This window comes from Siniperca chuatsi, linkage group LG22, assembly GCF_020085105.1.
Source record: "Siniperca chuatsi isolate FFG_IHB_CAS linkage group LG22, ASM2008510v1, whole genome shotgun sequence".
In the NCBI taxonomy this organism is placed as follows: Eukaryota; Metazoa; Chordata; class Actinopteri; order Centrarchiformes; family Sinipercidae; genus Siniperca; species Siniperca chuatsi.
Window position 1 is genome coordinate 19634719 of NC_058063.1, and position 22316 is coordinate 19657034.

General features: G+C 39.5%; 1 protein-coding gene across 5 annotated transcripts in view; it reads left to right on the forward strand.

The window, feature by feature from the left end:
• The window catches only part of exoc6b (exocyst complex component 6B), a 108389-nt gene extending 90179 nt beyond the window's left edge, over nt 1-18210 (forward strand). For 4 of the 5 annotated variants that reach the window (XM_044182905.1, XM_044182906.1, XM_044182907.1 and 1 more), the window contains 2 exons: nt 12157-12269; nt 14435-18210. In XM_044182905.1, coding sequence (XP_044038840.1) covers nt 12157-12269; nt 14435-14561 — 240 coding nt within the window. In that variant the 3' untranslated portion in view covers nt 14562-18210. Of the gene's footprint in view, nt 1-8842; nt 11684-12156; nt 12270-14434 lie in introns of those variants that run through there. The other variant, XM_044182909.1, reaches the window with a different exon arrangement.
• Nucleotides 18211-22316: the final 4106 nt, after the last annotated feature.

Genomic DNA, 22316 nt, shown 5'->3' on the forward strand with positions numbered 1-22316 from the left:
GATACCCACACACACCCACGTGTCATCCTCTCTCACTGTCAGTCATACATATTTATTTTTTACACACACTTACAGTGACCATGCGGTGACCGGGTCAGGTCATTGTTCTGTGTTATCAGTCTTGACCTCTCCGTCAGTCTCCCCGATACGACCTGCATCTACACCCCTTCCTGTGTGTGTGTGTGTGTGTGTGTGTGTGAGACTGCGGTCATTTCATGGTCAAACTAAAAAGTTGAGACTTATAAACAGCTCTCACCTTTCAACTGTTTCCTGTTTTGGGGTTGTTGAGGACACAGAGAGTGAGAGATGTGTTTCATTTCACGCTTCAGTGTAATGTTGTGAAACACTTCAGAGTGTCTCATTTTTCTGTATGCAAATTACATTTTTGCCTGCAGTTGAATAATTGTTTGAAAAGCAGTTTGCAGGACACATTAGACACTAAATTTGTGCGTATCTGAATTTCAGGGAGTTTAGACGTGTGTCTAATTGCAACCCTTTGTCACATGTTGCATAGAAGGTCAAGGGTTTTATAACAACAACAAAAAAGAAAAACAAAAAATGCTATGTCCTGCATTTATATCAATATAGCAACTAATGAAATTGGTATAATGGTAGACACACAAATGTTTTTTAAATTCTATGAACATTTCTGGGGGGTTTTCTTAAAATATTGTTCATATCAAAAGTTTATCTACTGAACATGTTGTCTCCTACTTCACTGAAAAGTCCATTCTCACTGTATGTTAACTGGAGGCTTGAAGTTTCTGCATTATGCTTGTGTAAGTTGCATACTGGACCGTGATTGGCTTCCAAACTACTGCACATACATCATTCTTCACAATGAAGGTCAAACTCCAAACAAAGTTACAATGAGCAAAACACATTTCTGAGTTGAGGGGGACTTTTAGGTTCTCAAATCAAGTTTGACAAAGGGGTTGAGTCTTTATTGACAATTTTAAAAGGGCCAGAATTCAGGTAGTAACTTAAAAAGTAATTGAATCCACATAAAAATGTTGTTTGATTCTAAATATTTATTTTTTTTTAAAGTGATTCAATCTAATTGGCCTCTTGCAAAGAAATGTAATCAGAATCAAACAGTGGCGGTTAAAGCTTTACCAAAGTGAAGTCTGAAAAGTGGACGAACCCAAAATGAACTCCCGGCCCAGAATTAACCTTTAAAAAGTCTCTGGACCCAAATTGACTTTAAAAAAGTGGCTGAGGCCAAATTGACCTTTTTAAAAAGTGCTTGAATCTAAATTGAGCTCAGAGCGGAGCTAAAAGCTGCTGTTTTTCTAGCCCTGTTTGTTTTGGACTATTCTGTCTTTATTTGCTTTATCAGCGCACAGAGCAGCTCCCAGCAGGCCCCTCTTACTTCAGCCTGCACTCGTTTATCGTCTCCACGATTCTCACTCACTCGTTCTTCCTCCGTAACATCTAGTTACCCTCCGCCTGACCTCCTTCGCTCCCTCCTTTCCCTTTCTCCTGCAGTCCTGTAATATTTCCCCAATCATTCTTTTTGAGTTTTCTCTCTTCCCTCTCATTTACCTCCTCATTCTCTCTCTTTCTCCCACTCTGTCTCTGTCTGTCTATGTCTCTCACTCACCCTCTCTCCATCTGTGTAGTGTCTAATTGACAGCAGAGACCCCTGGTTAACCCACCAGCACTCTTTTCTCATTTTTTTTTTTTTTTTTTCACGCTCATTCCATTTCAGCCCTGTCACTGTTTTTAGGGGGGGTCACACAACTTCTCTTGTCACTGCTGACGGAGAGGGAGGGGGGGGTGAGAGACTGAGTAAGTGAGACAAAGATGGGGGAGAAGAGAGAGAGAAAGGAGACAAGGGAAAGTAATAGGCGAAGCAGAAGAAAGATAACGATAAGTTAGTTATATAAGTAAGGTAGCTTAGAGTTCAGAGAAGCACGCCTGTGACATGAAGATGTAAATAAGTCATTGAGGAGCCATGTTCCCATTCACTCTTCCCAAAAAGCATTTGGTCACTTTTTTATTAAGTCTGCAGACACATTATGGTGTCTCTGAACACTGTGAACGTGACTGAGGATTCACTGATCTCACGTTTCCTCTTCTGCTACATATTTCGATAACTAAACTCACAATATTGTCGGATACTATGAACAGTGCTCATTTTTCTTTTTCAAATTAAAATCGATGAGGAACTGGGGTTATGTGTACAATAACTCATTTGGTCTTGTGAAAAATGTTGTTATATACATTGTACTAGATTCCTAAAATTGCATTAATTTGTTATTTTTATTAAACAGTATACAATGGGGATTGGTAATACCCCATTCGTTTTAAAAAGGTCGGTTTTTAGCACTGATACAGATCCAGTGTATCGCATCAGTGCATCGCTAAAATTTGGGTGGGAAAGTTCATCCGTGACCTTGGAAACAGTAATTTGATTTTTTTTTCTTAACTCAAAGTCCATTTACTAGCTTTTTTTGGACACTTTGTGTGATGGAGTTTGCTAAGGTGAGCAATAACGGTTAAAAGAGTTTCTTTCTGGCATCTAGCATCAGTTTTCTACAGTTATCTACTTCAATATAAGAATTTAAACAATATAAAATATTACTAATACTTTAAGTGATCAAATAGAAACAGGCCCAAACCACTCTCCATATACAATACAAATCGCTCAGTGCATAAAAAAAAAAGACCAAACAACTAGATCATGTTCGAGACAGCTTTCTTTCTATACTTTCTCCAAGTTGTGAATTAAGATCATTTGAATCATTCTCCCAACTTAAACTAATCTCATGAGTTTGCGTCATAACATTCTGTTCATTTTCTAGTTTTAAGTTCCAGTTTTCATCTGAACATTTTTTTCATTGAAACTAGCTATGTGCTTTAAATTTGCATTAAGGCTGGTGTTTGACCTTCATTAAAACAGCACCTATTGCTTTTTATGCAAGCCCACACACCAGCATCGTAAAGACATGGGTCAATAGTCCAGAGAAACCGCTATTTAATCACTTTCCCTCCCTGAATTTGCACTTCCCGACTACCGTACCTTGACCTCTTCTGTCTGTACGGCACATATGTTGTGTGCTATGGGCGTCAAATGGCAAGAATTTTTGGATCCAGACCATTGTTTACCTTCCTGCTGCTGACCAGAAAGTTGCTAGTTTGAATGGCCCAGGTGACTGGGGAAGAGTGGGTTGGAAAAGTGAACGAGTAATGCTCTCCCCTCCCAAAACACATACTGCCTGGTCTCTGTGTCTGGTTGCTTTTTTACCAGCCAAAGTGCTTCTTCCTATAGAAAAGAGTCACCAACGAAATCTAGGCCTAACATTTACCAGCTTTTGGTGTGTTGCTGAATGTACTTTATATGCTTTTTGGTTAAAGTATGTCTAAATAACAGATCCAGAAGAAATCACCTGTGTGGCGTCCAGTGGCTGAAGTGCCCTTGAGCAAGCTCCGGTGGTGCTGTTCTGTAGCTGACCTCTGACCTCTCTTTGTGGGGGAACAACACAAAAGATAACTTCCCTACAGGGAGTGATGAAGCATCATGATTTTATCTTTTCTTTCCTTTTATTTTATTACTCTGCACATGACGAGCAGTCGACCCACTGTGGATTAATAAAGTACAGTATGTACATTGAAGGAGTATCGCAGTGGAGGTTGTGCTGTATTGTGGTTACTGGCTGCAGTGTGCTGCCGTCGTAAAAACAGGGCTGCAGGCAGATGTACAAAGATACAAACTTTTGGTTTTAATTTAACTTTTGGCCCTCCAGTAAGAAAGAAAAATTAGTTCCCTGTTGCGAAGCGATAACATCCAAGCTTACTTCATTCCATTCATAGTTCAAGATGGAGTGATTCTGTCCAAGCCGTAGGGTCCAACTTTGTGTGTTTTAGTAATAAGAACTAATGGCGGACCTTTCATACACTCGCAATGTGAAGTTAAAAATAAATGTTAGAATATAGTAAAGAAACTGAAGAAAAAGAGAGCCTGAGAAGGTTACTGTTTGTTCGTTGGCGCTGAAGTAAAAGTGGAGGACGGCATTGCCTGATAACCTCTGAATATGACCTTTGACCTCTTGCTTTCAGAGGTCAAGAGCTGGCTTTGGGATCAAGTGTAAAATCCTTTTTCCATGCAGGTTGTTAGTCAGATTCTATTGCAGATGAGACGGACCACAGTTGTTTTTAACTGCGCTTTCTCACATAGGATGGGATGTTTGTGATGAGTATTTTTATAGAAAGTGTTAGTGCTGAAATGATTGGTAGATCAGTCTATTGACAGAAAATAAATCAACAGCAATTCTGATAATCAGTTACTCATAATTTATCAAGAAAAATGTCATGCCATGTGCTCTGGTTCCTGCTTCTCAAATGTGAGGATTCTCTGCTTTTCCCTGTTTTTATATGTAACATTTTTGTTTTTTTCTTTGATGGTTGTTGGACAAAAAAAAGCAATTGGACGACGTAACCTTCGGCTTTTCACAAAGCCTCTTTTCAAAGGAAAAGAGTGAGGAGTTGAGACATGACAGACAAGTGTTGCTGTTTTTTCTGGTAACGGTGAAAACCACTTTCTCTGCTTTTAGTGAAATCTTAACTCGTTGAAAGGACGGCGATGATCACTGTGATGATGGACAGGTGTCAAGATGCTCCATCCTTATTTTCCTCCACAAACAAGCCAAGACATGTTGTTCTCTTTTTTTTTTGTTTCTCTCTGATCTTAAACATAGTCCAGAGAGACAGACTTGATTGACAGGTGTCAGTGTGATCTATGTGTGCCGGTGGTGACCCTTGAACTCTGATCTCAAATGTGGATTTGAGGAGGGAGAGATGGCTGACGACAGACAGATGTCAAAGCAAACTTTTCCAGTGGCGGCGGTCAGAAGCGCTTTCTGTTTTTTGACCTCTTGAACTTTTTTTTTGTGGTATGTAGAGAAAGTGGCATGTCTGGTCTGGAAGCGTTGGAAGCTGATTAAGACAAAAATTGCCTGGATTGCCAATTTTGTCCCATGTTTTCAGTTAAAACAGGGCCTAATTTCCCAGTGTCAAAGAGAGAAATGTTGACTTTGCATCCATTCATTTCTCATGAGAGCTTTTATATTTGCTGTCAGCTTGGTCTTCCTTTGGATTTTGCTGTTCTGTGTTTCAACAGCTTTTTGTTTGGAATAAAGAAATGGTCTGTTTTCATGAGCAGTGATGCCACCACAGCTGGACAAAGTAAGGAGTGACCTCTGGAAAGTGCAGTAGATAAATGGGTGGATGATGGATGGATGGAGGAAGGTGGATTTTGGAAAGAACGGACTGCAGAGATGGACGGGTGCCAAAATGGCTGCTTTTCTTGATAAAAGTGAAATCCACTTTTGCTGCTTTTAATGACCTTTGACCTCTTGCCTGTCAAATTTAGAAGGAGATAGACAGCTAAGTGAGCTGTGAGAGGAGTGGATGTAGGGAGGGAGAGATGATAATGGAGCAGTGGAGCGTAAGAAGAAAGAGCGAAACTATGCAGGTGAAGAGAAGAGTTAACAAATATTGCTTAGTTTAAATTATAAAATCAAATTTCCCCTCTCTTGTAAAGATAAATGATATTTGGTTCACAGTGTTTGGCCACAAATGTATTTGATTCATAACAGTAACATTGCATAATCACAACCTGCGTGTGTGTGCGCACAGAGTGTAAACATGATGAATTCTGGGTGACCCTGACGTTTGGCCATTAGGAATGGGAACACGGCAATTCCCCGGCGGTCCCAAACAAATAAATCCTGCCTACAGCCGGAATAACCATTAACAAGTCTACTAAACACTGAGAGAGATGAGGGGGAGGAGAAGGGGGGAGCAAGAGGTATGGATGCAGAGGGAAAGAAAGAAGGGATGGAAAAATGAAGGGGTAAAGTTGACTTGGCAAGAATGAGGGGAGGAGAAAGACAGGAGGAGGCAGAATGGGTGGTAAAAAGAGTGGGAGGAGAGGGAGACGAAGAGGAGAGCGGGGTGAAGGGGAGTTGAAGAAGGGAGGGATGAAAGATGGGAAGAAGGAGTTAAGTTGACATGCAGAGGGTGAGGGGAAAAAGGGAGAAGGGAGAGAAAGAAATGAGGAGGAGGTAAATGGATGAGGAAGCTGAGAGAGGGAGGAGAGCGAGACAGCGAGTACAGCAAGAGATGGAAAGGAGGGATAGTAAGATAAAAGAAGGAATACAGTTGAAATAGAGAGAAGGAAAATGGGAAAGGTGGAGGTAAAAAGAAAGGGATGAGATGAAGGAGAGGGAGAAGAGAGAATAAGAGTATGAAATTAGGGGGACAAATGGAGGGAGGCAAACTGGAGTAAGGGAAAGGAGAAATGGAAAGAAGGAGTTAAGTTGACAAGGAGAGAACAGGGAGTAGAAAAGGGAAAGGAGAGTGAGAGAAGGAAAGAAGGAAGAGGGAGGGGAGGAAGAAATGGAGGGTATTGAGAGGGAGGGGGAGTAAAGATAGAGGGAAATAAAGGAGGGATAGAGAGATGGAAAGGAGTAAAGTTGACATGAAAAGAATGAGAAGAGTAGAAAGAAAAAAAGGGAGAGAGAAGGTAAAGAGGAAGAGGAGGTAAATGGTGGAAGGAGATGGGAAGAAGATGAGGAAAGGGAAAAGTTGGGAGTGCAACTAGAGATGGAAAGGAGGGATAGAACAGTTGAAATACAGAGATGGGAAAGGTGGAGGAAGAAGAGGAGAGCATGAAGTATGGAGAGTGCAGGGAGAGGGAACAAAAGGAGGGATGAGAGATGGGAAGGAGTAAAGTTTAGTTGACATGGAGAAGATGAGAAAAGAGAGAAAAAATTAGGGTGAGAAAGTGGGGAAGGGAAACAAGAAAAGATATGGAAGGCAAATGGAGGAAGGAGGATAGGAAGGAATGATTGAATGTGAAGAAGGTAGAGAGAGAAAAGGGAGATGCGAGAAAGTAAAGAAAGTAGATTCAAAAAGAGAAGGGGGGGCCTAGTAGCAGAGGAAAATAAGAGAAAACAAACAAGAAATGTGAGGCTAACACGTCGCTTTGTTTTTCTGCTCGTCCTCGCTAGAAGAATACGAGGAAGCAATAATCAGTGTGTGTGTGTGTGTGTGTGTGAGGAGACAGGAGCGATAGGGTGGGGGAGGTCATGGCGAGGTGAGAGAGGGGGAGCGAGACGGAGAAGTTCAGCGAGAGGTGAGGAGAGAGACCTGCCGTTTTCTCTCTCTGTATCTGTGTGTGTGTTTAGGGTGAATCGGGGGTCAGGTGTGTGTGTGTGTGTGTGTGTGTGTGTGCGCGCCAGGAGGACCTGCTGGCTTGCGTGTGGCTCGTTTTTTTTGGAAGGCCCACGCTTTCCCCTTTTTTTTCTTCTTCTCTTTTCCATTTTCATCAGTCTTATCTGCCTCTCCTCCTCCTCCTCCTCCTCCTGTCCTCCCTTCTTGTTGCACTTCTACTACTGCTTTTACCCTCCATCGCTCCTCCAACCAAACTTACCTACTGACCTCAAGTTCACCCAAAACTCTCTGTGCCCTCTCTTGTCTTTTCTCCTGTTTTCTCTCCTTTTCTTTCTCCTCTCTTCTTCTCTTTCCCCTCACCTCATTTTCTTCCTCTTCTTACCGTTCTACTCTCCTCTCCCTTTCTTTTCTCTTGTCCTCTCATCTCCTCACCTCTCGTCTTCTCCTCTCCCTCCCTCTTCCTTCTCCTTTCCACACCTCTCCTCTTCTTCATTTCCTCTTCCCCTTTTCTCCTCCTCTTCTCCTTCTCTTCTTTCATCCCTCCCTCCCTTCTCTTTTCCTTTCTCCCCTTCTTTCTCCTCGCTTCTCTCTCACCTTCCTAATTTATCTTCTTACCTTTCTCCTCGTTTTCTTTTCTCATCTTTAACTCTTCACATCTCCTCTTGTTCCCTTCTCTTTTCCCTCTTCTCCTTGTTTCCTCTCCTCCTTCACTTCCTCTTCTTTCATCTCATTTCTTTTCTCTTCACTTGCCCTTTATATGTCTTCACTTCTCCTCTTTTCTTTTTCCTTCTCTTCTCACCTTTCCATTCATCTCCTCTCTTTCTCCTCTTCAACTTTCTTCTCTTCTCTTCTCTCATCTCCTCCTCTTTAATGCAACCGTCTTTCGTTTCTTCTCCTCCTTTTTTCTTCTCTTCTAACTCCTCATCTCCTCCTCTCCTTCACTTCAGTATTTTTCTTTTCTCCTCTCCTTTCATTCTCACTCCTAGTGAGAATCTTTTTGTGGAGAATTTGTTTTTGTTATCTCCAATACAAGAATGAGAGAGGGGGAAAATGGAAAGAAAGAGAGATACTAAGCGTCAAGACAGCGATCCGCTCTCAGATAACATGAAAATCTCATGGAGCTTATCTGTGTGTGTGTGTGTGTGTGTGTGTGTGTTACTGAATTTTGTGTGCCTGCTGACTCCGTCTATTGTGTGTGAGTGTGTGTGTTAACAAGGCTTTTCAGAGTAACTTCCTCCAAACAGACAACCGCAGTATCTATCTTTATCTGGCATGCCTTGACCATGTATTTACCTCTAACACACTCTCTCTCTCTCTCACACACACACATACACAGACAGCGAGGTGCATGTACACAAATAACTGCCTGCAGACAAGCAGATGGTGACATTCTGACAAACACCATCAAAAACAGCTTGTGTGTGAGTATTTGTGTGTGTGTTTGCTATGCTAATACACACAGACTCACTTTCTCATGTGTCTGTACCTAATTAACTGGTAGATCTGTTCACATAACCTCACAGCAGAGTGATATTTGTGCTTTATGTAACTGCCTTTATTTGTGTGTACCTGTTTGTGTGTGCAAATGTAGCCTGTTTTCATGGAGCGTGTGTGTGTGTGTGTGTGTGTGTGTGTGTGTGTTTGTACTTGTTTATATGGGAAGATTAGCAGGTCAAACCTCGGCCGTGCAAGGGTGAACTCGGGGACAAAGGAGGGAGAGAGAGATGAAGACAGAACTGAAAGGACCAGAGGGAGGAAGGGAAGTGTGGGAAGAAGGAGGGAGAGAGGAAAAGAGTCCAAATCAGCCATTCGTCTTGTACTCGCTCTCTAAAGCCAGATTTAGAGGAAACATCAGTTTTAATAACACTACGGTGAACGTAGAAAATATTTAGAACACTTCCTGTTTTCATGACCTCTAATGAGGTGAATTCAGGTAAAAGCCATGACCCCTTTCCTCATTAAATTGGTGTAAATGTACATGATCTAATTCATTAATTTAGCCTGTGAGCTTTTAGTTCAAATTAATGTAAACATTAACACTACATAACATTAAAAGGCTTTTATGTTTGTTAAGGGACCTTCTGGCACACTATATTATATGTATATGCTTATATATATGATCTCTTTAAGCAAAATGCTTATGTTTATGCTCTTTAAGTAATTAAAGTATTAGCTATTACCTCCACCGTGTTCATTTTATAGCTTGTCTTTTGTCCTGCTGGATGTCTTCAAAGTGAAAAGTGAGTTTCCACAAATTTCCGCAAATATATGGTTCTTTGAGAAAGGAAAGCCGGTTTAGATTTTGGTGAGGATCCATAACAGAGTACAGTGCTTCTCAGTCTGGTGTTAAATAACTCTTTAAGGATGTTACTTTCTACTATTCTGTTAATTGCGTCATCATATGCATGTTAAAACACAAGAACTAAGTACTAACAAGAGTGTTCATGTGCCTAGAACGTGATCTGATACTTATTTCAAGAGTTACACTCTTACTGAGTGTTTCTGTAGAACTGTGACTGCAATACAGATTTCACAAGCCATAAACAGCTGAATCAAATAGTTGCCTGTTGGCCAAAACATTACCGGTCTATAAAAGCGGACATTAGAGATTTCGTACAGAGATTTTCAAGATCAGGTCACTCCTGAAGTGCCACAGATCCTGCGTACCAATTGGTCGAGTAAATAGACCTCATTCAGTTTACCGTTGAACAACCAAATGTCCTGCAGGTCAGGCAGCAGTCAGATGAGTCAGTAGGACAAAAATTAGACATCATGCTGTTGACTGAGTAGGCGTACCACCCACCAATGACAAACACTGGAGGCTAAAGTTGTTCAAAAACCATGAAAACCCCAGAATTAAAACTTTTTAATCCTCTTTCACCTTCCTGAACCTTTCCTTCATTCCTCTCCAAACTCCAATGTGTGTCACCCACGTCCTCTGTCCTCCTTTTTCTCCTTCCTGTTTGCCTGATGACGCACCTCCATCGCCCAACACTCATCTATCCCCTTCTCTCACTCTTATCTATCCATCTTCATCTGCCCTTCCTTTACCCCTTCTCTCTCTCTCTGCACTGTTATCCATTTCTCTCCATCTGTGTCTCTTTCCATCTTTACTCTCTCATTTTCTATCCTATTTTCTCCCCCACATGTGGTTTTGCTCTCCATCCCTCTGTACTCGCTCCCTCCCTCTCCTCCTCTTCTCTCATCCCATTCTCACATATGGTTTCTCTCTTTGGATCTGTGTGTGTTTGGTGTTACCCAGAGTTCACTGGGGCTCCCTGCTTGTGTGTGTGTGTGTGTGTGTGTGTGTGTGTGTGTGTGTGTTTTTACAGATAGAGAGACAGAGTGTGTGTTTGTCTGCAGGCTTATAGGTTTGCCTGCCTGGGCCTGTTTGTGTGTGTGTGTTAGGTAGAGTTCAGCAGGGCAGCAGCAGGTTATGCAACAGTTTCAAATGTGGGCCATTTAGAGGAAGACTTCACCCCCCTCTCCTTCAATCTCTGTCGCTTTTCCTCCTTCCTTCCTTCCTTTAACCCTCCTCTCTCAATTTTTGTGTTTGTTTACCTGAATGTGAATGTGTCCAGTTCAAAACATGCCAGACATTGAGCAATACAGTATATTTCTGGGAGATTAGTCAATTAGTCATCTACTAAGTGTTATTTTGATGTTAGCTTAAACACCAGGATTCGGTTGAACCAGCTATTTGTAAATCCATCACTAAGTTTGTGTGTAAAGTCTTTCTAAAGTTCTTAGTAGCTCTTAGCTAGTATCAGACTAGTGATTTGCTAAAATGGGTTGCACCATTAAAACTTAAATGTCTTAGCTAGTAAAGACCTCAGTAATGTGTAAAGCCGTTCAATCAAAAGCAATCAACAGTGTAATCTGCAAGTCACTGTAGCATCACAAGCTGTAGCATAACTGCCGAAAAATACTGTACGTTTTCGGGGGCCAAACTATAAATTAAACTTGACTGATAATCCTTTGTAAATGTAGGTATTACCTTGTTTTATTTAACATGGAGAAATATGTATGTTTCAGAGTTAGTAATACTCATTTAAAATGAGGGTGTCTTAATAGACATCATTTGGCCATTTAGTCTGACATTAGCATAAAGTTATGTATGTTCCATGGTTTGTTGTGAGCTATTTCCGGTAGTGATGAAATGATTAAGTTGACAAATTCAAGTTTTGAAGTTTTATTTTGCAAAAGTTAGACACCATAAAAACAGTTTCACTTCCTGGAAAGCAGTGGATCTTTAATGGTGACATCATCATGTACAGGTGGATGTGAACATAAAATCAAGCCAAAAAAGCCATCACAAATTTTTAAGTAATCCTACCCTTCTACTACTCCAATCAAATGATTACAAAAAAACACAGTGTGCAGGGAGAGGAAAACAATCCCAAGAAGTGTGTTTTTATTACCTTTACCTTAATAATGTAAACTGTTATTCACAAAGATACATGAAGAATATATAAAAGAAAACAAACTAAATTATAAAACAGTTACAAAACAGAAGTTAAACCAAAGGAGGGAAAATATTTAGCAGGTGCTACTGTGGTCAAAAAAACATTATAATTTTTATAGAACTTTGGAGTATGAAATACAAAACCTTTGTTGGTTACAGCCTCACCTGTTTATTTTTTTATTTTTTGGTTTGTTGTTTTTAGGTTTTATATCATAATAAAAACAGTATTTTGGCTGCTGATCAGTTAAACTGAGGAATCTTAAGATAAACAGTTGGAAACCTCATAGTTTCATAAATTTCCTACCATATTTTTCTGCTTTTCAACTGTTTAAACCAAATCTTACTCAACATGTTTATGTTTTAGCGTGGGCCGTCTGAGCCAGTGATCTGCTGGATGTTGGTGTTTACGTTCTCACGGCTTAACGAATAATTTAATCTCCCCACAACTGGGTGTTTTTCTGTGAGTCAACAGCTTTTCGTTAATCTCTCTCTCTCTGTCTGTCTTTATCTAGTTACTGGAGCTGTTCACACAGTGGGATTGGTCGACCTACCTGAGTGACTACGGCAAACCTACCTGCAAATACCTGAGAGTCAACCCACACACTGCACTCGTCCTGCTGGAGAAGTAAGCAGTCCTTCGTTCATGCATACATCTACTGTTTTTCACTATTTCGTCATTCTTTTTTTATCTGTCCTCTATCTGTTCCTGGATTCATCATTTCCTCCTTTAAATCCATTAAAATAGTGCTGAAACAGTTAATCGGCTATTTAACCAACAGAACATTAATTCTGATAATCGATTAATAATTTTGTCATCAAACAAAGCTGCCAAATATTCTCTGGTTCCAGCTTCTCACATGTGAGGATTTGCTGCTTTTCTCTGTTTTTAATCATTGTAAACTGAATATATTCAGGTTTTGGACAGTTGGTCACTCAAAACAAGCAATATACTGAAAAGGTAAATTGTAATGGACATTTTATAGATTAATCAATTTAAGGTAAGGCAGTGCAATTTTATTTATATACTGTTCATTCTACATTTCATTGCAGGTAAACTCAATGTGGTCTACATTAAAGGAATAGTTCTAATACTTATTGGCTTTCTTTGTGAGAGTTAGATGAGGAAACTGATATCACTCATGTCTGTGTGCTAAATACAGAGCTAGAGCCTGGATGTGGTTAGCTTAGCTTAGCATAAAGAGTATAAACAGGAGGAAACAACCAGATTGCTCTATCCAAAGGTCAAAAATATGCCTACCATATGTTTGAGTCTCACTATCTAAAAGTTCTCTAAACCTCACTAATTAAAACATTGTTTGTTTAGCCAGGACATAAACAGAAATGGGGAAAAAAAACATTTGTTTTTTTGGGAAACTAGGCTGAAACAACAGCATGGCACAGTTAGTGTGCAGATTTCTGAAGTGTTGTTACAGAGTGTGACAACCTCAGAGACCAAAGACAAAATCTGTTTTCACCGACTGCATCTAGCAACCAGCACTATAGCCAGAGGGGCTGCACATTTTTACATTTCTGTTTGGATACAAACAAGATACAACATGCTAATTAGTCCGCTTTAGAGGAGTTTAACTTTTTTTGAGCTTTGAAAAGCTAGCTGTTTTCCCCTGTTTCCAGTCTTTATGCTAAGCTAAGCTTACAACCTCCAACTTCGTACTTAACACACAGACATGGGTTAAATCGATCATCTCAACTCTTTATTGGAAAGAAAGCAAATAAGCTTATCTGCCAAAATGTTGAACTATTTCTTTAATGGAAATAAACAGATTTGTTGATAGTAAACATCATTAAAGCACTAGTTAACTTTTGAGAACTCTCTCCATCTCAACTGCTCTTTTCTGTCTCCTGTCTGTCCTCTCTGTCAGGTTATTTAAGCCGTGAGTATTGTCTCTGTTGTGTGTGTAATGTTGGATTCTGGCATGTATACAGACTACTTAGATGACTACTAAAGCGTGTCTATACAAGAAAGAGAAATAATCTTTTTTTATTTTTAAAGTGTGTGGGATTTACATGGTTAAATGCATGCACGCACATCCTCATCACAAATAAAAAAAACAAAACATGATGTAATGATACTGATGTTTATCGCCATGGCCGTTAACGATACACCCACATCATCCGTTTATCTGTGTAGAGCCTGAGCTGCTGTGGAGATTGACGAAAACCACACACACACACACACAACCTGCATTAACACAAAAAGTTAGAATCTGAGTTTGTGGATTACATCCTGTGAAAGTTCTCACATAGTTACGTGCTCACACACAAAGTCGTATGATCCCATGGTTCAGTACAGTTTCTCTCCAGAGGGCCCAAGCCCGGTGGTCCCTCTCTGCCCAAGAGGAAGCACCCTACTGGGTCTTGTCTGGTCTGCTGGGCCCCTGAACTTCCTGGAGGTCCATAACAGTCCAGTGTTCTGCGACAAAAAACACAAACACACACTGTCTCGTGTGACACTGAGCACACACATACCAAAACGTCTTTTTCTTCCTTAACAGGTGACTGTAGCAGAGATGTGTGTGTCTGTACTGAGCATGCTCGTACAGTTATGCACTTGTGTGTGTTTTCCTGAATTAATCAGATGAACTACTCAGTGCACATTGGTATACTTAGAGAATGTGAAATACTAAAACAGACCATTTTTTTTGTCTTTATCCTTACTTTCTCTTCCTTCATAACTCCCATTTTTCCTCCTTTGTCACTTTCCTTTTGGTTTCATCCCTATTTATACTTACTCTGTTTCTCCATCTATCTCTTCTCATTCTCTATCTCCAGGATGAGGGAGTCGGGCAGGAAGAACAACGTCTTCGCCCAGTTCAGGAAGACGGACAGAGACAGACAGAAACTCATCGACACCATCATCAAACAGCTACGCAACCTCATCGCACAGCACCACACCTAGAGCGAGCCATCTCATTGGCCAGCAGGGCTAAAGTCACCATCCAATTGGCAGATTTTAACCATCCAGCCTGATGAAAACACACCATTGATCTGTTCAATCCCTACAACCATTGGCCGATCTATGCACCTTAGCTTCACGGACTTCACAGAACTTCTAACAACCAGTTCTTATTGGTCATCTTTAACACCCAAAACAACCAGTCTAAACCTGCAACAAGCTCATTGGATAACAAGCTCACACTGTTCAATTTCATTGGTTAATTTAAGCCACTGTTTCCAGAATAACAAACATAATTTTTAAGCTTGGAGTGTCTTTAACTGCTGGGGCCACAACAAGTATTTTGACAGCTCGCGTTTCACTTTATCTTCACTTCATCTATCTGCTATCTGACTGAAAACAAGTATATGAGAAACTTTCCTAAATTTTGTTGAACATTAAAATGTACCTTGTTAGTACCTTCAAATTCACACCCTGGATCTAAACTGAGTAGTCTTATTAGCTGAAGGAAAGAAGCTCTCTATGATCTTATTTCCTTTTCCTCCAAAATAATTTCCATCTAACAAACCTGAAGACAGGAAATATTTCCTTCCTACCAGTTGACATTAAAGGATAACTCTGGCGATATTCTCTTTTTTCATTATCAACAAATCTCATGAAAAAAACAAAACCAACAATTAATTCATCCTACTAAATATTGTCTGCAAAGCGTAGAGCTCCATCATTGCCCAAAAACCATTAAAAACACACCTTTGCACTGGCTGACATGTTCCTTCATTACCATGAACACACACACTGTAGTTTATTTTGACTCAATCCCACATACACCACACATACATGCCCCAAATACTCACTAATTACAAGTGGATTAACAAGTAACGTTTGATAAAAACTACAGTGCCCAGCTGTTGTAAGAAATTACTGAGCCTTTTTAAAAAAAAAAAATTAATCTAAAATGTGTAACCTGTCCTCAGTAGGAACCAATGGGCTTGGAGCTGAGAGCCACAGAAAGTGTAGGGAAGTCAAAACGTATTGCGAGAGACTAGCACATTGTTAGTTTTGGTCTTTTTCGTGGGATTTCTGGACAAAAAGAAAAATTATAGAATATCACCAACCTCATCCTTGATCTTGTTTTTAAAGACAACTTAGTTCTGGAAGATTTCTGACCTGAGAGAGCAAGAAAGTAAATAATAGTATAAAAATAGCATAAAAACATTGAGATAGCACGTGTCGATGAAAATATGTGGTTATCACGGAGCAAAACAAGCAAGAACAGTGAGGAAAAGTAGTTAAAACCACATAAATAAACATACAAATTCAGTGTACTCAAGTAAAGTGACTCTAAAGAAACTCTGTTGCTCTACTTGTTGCTTCGGTTACTGGATGCTATCGGGGCTTGTTATTGTATTTGTAGGTCTACAGGATGGGAACATGGTAGTTTTGGCTGTGAGTAACAGTAGATTCCTTTGGGAATTGTATTCAAGAATCGATGTGGGGGTTTTCGTAAGAACTCGCATTTTCAGAGATTTTATTTTTTGTACCACAAGCCTCCTCACTTCCCTTCCTGAAATCTAACTGGCTGTTTAGGCATTCTGTCCTCATCCCCTCTATATTTGTTCTCCTCTGTCGCAGACTACCTTTAACCCCTTCCACATTGCTCTCCGTCACTGTGGCACAATGACAGAACGTATTGAATGTACATCAGAGAGGGTCGTCTTCCGTGGCAGAACGTCATTTTTAGGGTGTGGCGTTTTAAAATTGCAGCCAGAAAAGCACTGAAATCAAGATCAGGTCTGGGGGGGAAAAAAACGTAGATATTGGTGGCAAATTAACAGAATGTTACACCAGTATCACCTATTGTCTAAGAAAGAGGGTTGCCATGTTGCGTGAATACGCAGCCCTTTTCCTCTCTTAATATACAACCTGCGACACTTGAATGGGCGACACTGCTCCGAACTGGCAACTTTATTCCCTCTTAGTAATGCCTGAAAGCACAGTGAGTGTTTGGGATTTAAAAGGGGGATGTTGTCCAAACCTGGCAACCCATTCCTCCTCTTTCAGTAAAACGATCGTATTTAAATGTGGGAGGAGGGGGGATGTTGACCATTTTCTACTCGTCATGTATAAGTAACTAGGTCTTGAAGAGGGGGATAATGCTCCAATCTGCTAGCAACTGCTATAAAGTTAATAGAGTTTTGTTTGCCTGGTTGACTAGAAAGGAACTAATTTGTATAGAAACCATTGTACTAATGCCGAGCACACACTTTTATGTCTTCCATAAACATATACCAAGCTCTGTGTGTGTGTGTAATATGGCTACTTGTACACACACAAAGGTTTTGTTTAGTTGAAACACAGCACAATTATATTTACACTAGATTTTTTTTTTACTAATATGGGTCTCTTTGCTTTGTGTTGCTTTTTTTCTTGAACTTGGGTGCAATAATAGCATTGGAAACTGCAGCATTTTGTGTGTGTGTATTAATCATGGCGCTTTATAATGGGATTCAAACCTACAGTGTGTTTCAGAAGGGAATTCAAGTCTTCCTCCTCTTCCTCCTCTCTGCTCCACAAAGGAGAACAGTCAGTCGCCATATTTGATTTGAGCGACAATGTGTTTCTGTGTGTTCATGTTCACTTGTGCATGCCGGCACTGTGAAATCAAATGTGTGCATTTATGCAGATGTGTATATTTTTCTATGTGCGTGGGTTTTTTTTCCATCCATCCTTAGCTGTGTATCATTTTTTAGGTGTTAGTAAGGGAATGGGGCCGTCGTTATTGAATGTGCCTTTGCTGTATTTTGTTTTTTTTTCCTGCCAATGAAGCAGCAACACTGTGGTGTTTGGAGTCTGGACACAGTTAACTGAATGTCCACACTCCATTTACAGTAATATAATAAACTGTTGGATGTCTGACAGTGTCCTGGAGGTCTGTTTGTTATTCTACCTTTTCTGTGACACAAATTATGATGCTAAACGCTGTTATTTGCTTTTATCCAATTAGTAACAATAATGTTTAGATGAAAATGATGACTGACTTTAAGCATGAGATTTTTAAAAATTAGAGACGTTTCCGTGTAAAATTAAGATCCGTTTTTCAGAATTACGACTTGGCATCTCTTAATTACGAGGAAATGACCTCATCGAGAGATTTCTCGTAACTATTAGATCTGTATCTCAGCTTAGTGAATGTAATGCACTTTTGTTTAGAAACAGACATTAAAAATGATTAGAAAGATGTCCTCATGCTAGTTTAGTTGTAGTTGCAAATTAGCTCAAGCTGCAGGATTTCAAACATACGGTTGTTCTTGCCCTCTGTCTTACTTTTGGGCAGTGAGCTGCTCCTCTTGTTAAATTCCTTGCTCTAGAGCACTGTGGCAGTAACAAGCAAGGCATTCAAACTGACAACCCTCCAGTCACCTGCCCACCACTCTAACCTGTTGTCCTGCACGTTTGTCAGCGTCCAGTGTCCTCACGCTGCAGATGTTGTTGCTATTTTGTTTTGTATTTTGTAAGCAGAAATCTTTGCTGAGACAGAAGCGCTGTACATGCTGTTGTATTAAACCACTAATGAATGAAACTAAAGTAAAATACTAAGAAAGTTGCAACAAATGCCAACAGACAAATATGGAATAAATGTAAAACTGTTGAATATTTTGTCTTGTCTGTTATTTTATGAAGTTTGTTCTGTCACTTCAAGGTAACTGATCGTTGATGGAGTTCATGTTTAGATTTTCTTATCCAGATAATTTATTAGTAGGTTATTAGAGGTTAGCGTTGGCAGTAGTTAATAGTTGCATTAGTTGTTTGCTAAATGAGCCTCCTGGCTACTTGTTCTGGTTAACTAAGCTACCTCCTCTCATTTAGAATCTTTTATGTGTTTTTTTTTAAGTTATGAACATTAACTAAAACCTTATTTCTTTCCTTTACACAATTAATAACAATAATTGGGGGGTTTTCTCAGCGTAGATGGTAATGGCATTTCAAAGGAAATGATATACAGAGACATCAAAAGGCATTCCTGAGGTAATTTTCTCACTTGCAGATTTCATTGATTTTTATGTTACGGAGATTTCAAGTTATGTGAGTATTTTGAAGTGAACACTGGTGTTAAAGACAGCCTACATTTGGAAACAAACAGTGATAATAGAAATAATCAGCAATAACGGAGCGTAAAAATACTCTGTCACAAGCAAAAGTTCTTTTTTTAAGTAAAAACAATTAACTATTATCAGCAAACTACTTAATATTAGACTAATGTAGTTAACGTTTGATGAACAGCAGCTACAAGTGACAATTATGAGATCATGCTAAAGCTACGGTAACAGTAGCACAGGTGGAGGAGAGTCATAAGTCAGCATACTATAAAATATATGAAAACTAGTTATCTAAAGTTTGCTAACATTTACCATCATTAGCTACTGGTCATACCAGACCAGGTGAGGCTGTAGCAGCAAAACAGTTGAGTGTACTGACTTGAGCAATGCTGTTTTATTGATTAGGAATTCAACTTTTCACTTGTAAGAGAATGTTATTTCTTCTCTCAAAAGTTATGTAGCGCTTTTAGCATAGCTGTTTTAAGTATCAACCTAAGGAAAGGTACATGTATGTATATTATAAGATTCAATTATTAACATGTTAGCAGCCTTTTGATGTTGTGTGTGGCAGAGAGGGCGCTGACTTTAATTTGGGTAGTTTAATCTGTAACAATGTACTGTATTTCATATGCACATCATATGTTCTTTAAGTAAAATAAGAAAGTAACTAAAGCTGTCAAATAAATACAGTAGAGTAAAAAGTACAACATTTTCCTCTGAAATGTGTAGTAGACAACCCTGTCTCCTAGATATTATGTTTTTATTCTGTAATAGTTTGACATTTTTGGGGAATACGTTTATTCGCTGATTTTTTTTTTTTACCTTCAGACAGAGCCGGGCTAGCTGTTTCCACCTGTTTCCAGGCTTTATGCTAAGCTAAGCTAAGCATCTCCTCAAAATTGTTCCTTATCACAGTACTTCAATAAATGTACTTAGTTACCTTCAACCAATGGAAACAAGTGGAACATCACTGACTTCACCTCCTGCAGCCTACAGAGAAATGACAGACAGTAAAATTGTCATAACAGCTGATTGAAACAAAATTAAAATTTATTCCAAACACTTGTCACCATATCCCTCCCTCAGCCACACTGCCTAACTCATGTCTTGGTGACCTTTGACCTTTCAGACAGCAGGAGCGTCTGCTGTGAGGGATGTGATTAACGAGGACTTGTGTGTGTGTGTGGGCGCTGCAGGTGGGAGGTGTGCGAGTGTGTGTGCTTGTTCAGTGGAGGGTAGCGACTCGAATCCAAGCAACACAAACTCTCTGCATGCTCTGTGTGTGTGTGTGTGTGTGTGTTCCCAGCAGTCTATAGAAGAGCGGTGGAGCGCTCAAAGCTTAGGGATGACTTGCAAATAACTGTTTCTCTTTTTTGGGGGGGGCACTCTGAACTTTTTGAACTCTCTCTTCTGTTGTACATTTCCAGCTTGAAACATTTTCCTTATAAGCTGATTTTCTAGAAATCCTCCTTCCCTCCTTCTGTTCGTCACCTTAACGAAGAAAATTAATAAGCAGAAGATTCATCTAGTGAAAGCTGCAGAGTTCTTGGAGTTGGTGACAAGTCAGTGTGCGGCTACTTCATCATTTCTTAGAAGCTGACTACAGACTTTGGTTCCTAGTTTTTGTCTTTTTTTAGCAGCAATGACAACTTTGTGGTTAATGGTCAAGTTTGGAAAAACTACAGTGCGTATGTGATTACTGTACATGTACACAGCTGGCCCCAAGCTGACTGTTGCATCGTATTTGAAAACAAATGATGTGCATTGAAATTACTTCTTGGTGCTGGAGGAAGTTAACTCTGCTGTTTCCCTCAGCTCTACAGAGAGTTTTAGCGTCTTTCAGCTTATTGTTTTGGTATCATAAAAAGTCATTCTTCTTAACGGCCCGCAACTTTACTGTTTTGATTCACTCTCACTGCTCTCATAGCATAATTTCCAGCCATAGCATGCAGCTGTTTTCAGCAAAATGCTCTTATAAATCCACTGTACACTTTATTGTCTTAATATTTTGAAGATGACTCATTACCAGAGGATTTTGTCACATTTCCTCTGGCATTTTACTCCTTGCACTATCTGAAAAAAAACGCTTATTTAAGATATGTTTGTTGTGGGAGAAGAGCTGCCTTTTTCTGTTTTGTGGTGTGAAGCAGTCGAGCAGATTTTCCTCCAAAACTGATCAGGTGACTGGCCCTAACTTATACTAACTTTTAGAAAATATAAATAAAATGCTAATGAGGTACGTTGGAGCCGTGATTGGTGATTTGCTTCAGCTAACGTTGAGACATTATGTTCTTTCCTACAGGACGAAAACAATGCACCCAATATTAGTGGAGAATTGTAGCACTACAATAATTCATGAGATTGTGGTGGATAAATATTATCTCAACTGTTTATTAGTTGACAAAAAACGTCTCCACAATTCAAGTTGTAATATAAAAAATAAATCTTAAACCAAATGTTCCTTTTTCCGCTTTTTTTTTTAGCATTTAGCATCTGATAAATTGCATGAAATATTAGCTTTGAAAGATTAAGTGAAGGAAACAGAAGAACTGGAGGGAAATAAGAGCAGGTTTGGCAGCAAAAGAGAGATGAAAGTTCAAGGTGTTGCTCTCACTTTCATGCTTCTCTTTGTGTGTGTGTTCGTGTGTGTCATTAAAGTGTGTAAATGAGCTTGTTTCGTTTAGCTGCATACACAGTTTGAGTATTACAAGATGTGTTATAGTACGATAACAGAGCACAAGCTGCAGTGTGTGTGTGTGTGTGTGTGTGTGTGTGTTATCTTATTATTACTACTCGTCTGACAGTGGTGTGTCTCAGATTCCTGCGGTCTGGCAAGTGTGAGAAGAAGCAGATCTCCCTTTCAAACACACACGAGCATCCAGACTCCCATAAAACAATCTTCACGTTTCCTCTGCTGTCTTTTGTCTTTTTAAGAAGAGCCAAACACATCAAGAGCCTGGATAAAGCAGCTGTACATATAATAGCTTTATGGGTCTATGTATAAAATCCTTTCAGAGCTGCTACTATGACACAAGTTTCCAAAAATACACGATAAATTTGGTCATTCCCTCTACCAGTGAGGATCAGGATAGCTCAAAAATCTGTCAACAAATGTTAATGAAAGTTGGTGTAAAGTTGGGCTTTAGACTAAGCAACAACCGAGGAGTTTTTAGTGTCAATCCAGGATTTTTTTTAAAGGATTTCCTAACATTGCATGATTTTGGACATTTTCACAATTTTGTCATTATTGTCAACTACTACACATCCTTAAATGATTTTTTTTTTTTTATTATTATTGTGCAACCATGGTGGAGCTATGATCTCACTGAGGTATTGCATTGCATTTGAATTCAAATCTTTCCAACCACTTTCTATTAAGTCACACTTTATAAAGGGTTTAATGAATTGAAAACTTAATAAGTAATTTCTAAATGTATTACCAGCAGTTATCACACCATTATCACGCAATAGAAAGCAGAAATAACACTTAAAGGGTTTTTTCCACTACCTGGCAACCCAAAATCTGTTCTTTTTTCAGTCTGTCAGATGGTCCTCCACTTTAGTCCAGACCGAAACATCTCAACAAATATTGGATGGATTGCCATAAATTTTTTCACAGACATTCATGGTCCAGTGAGGATGAAGCCTACAGACTTTGGTG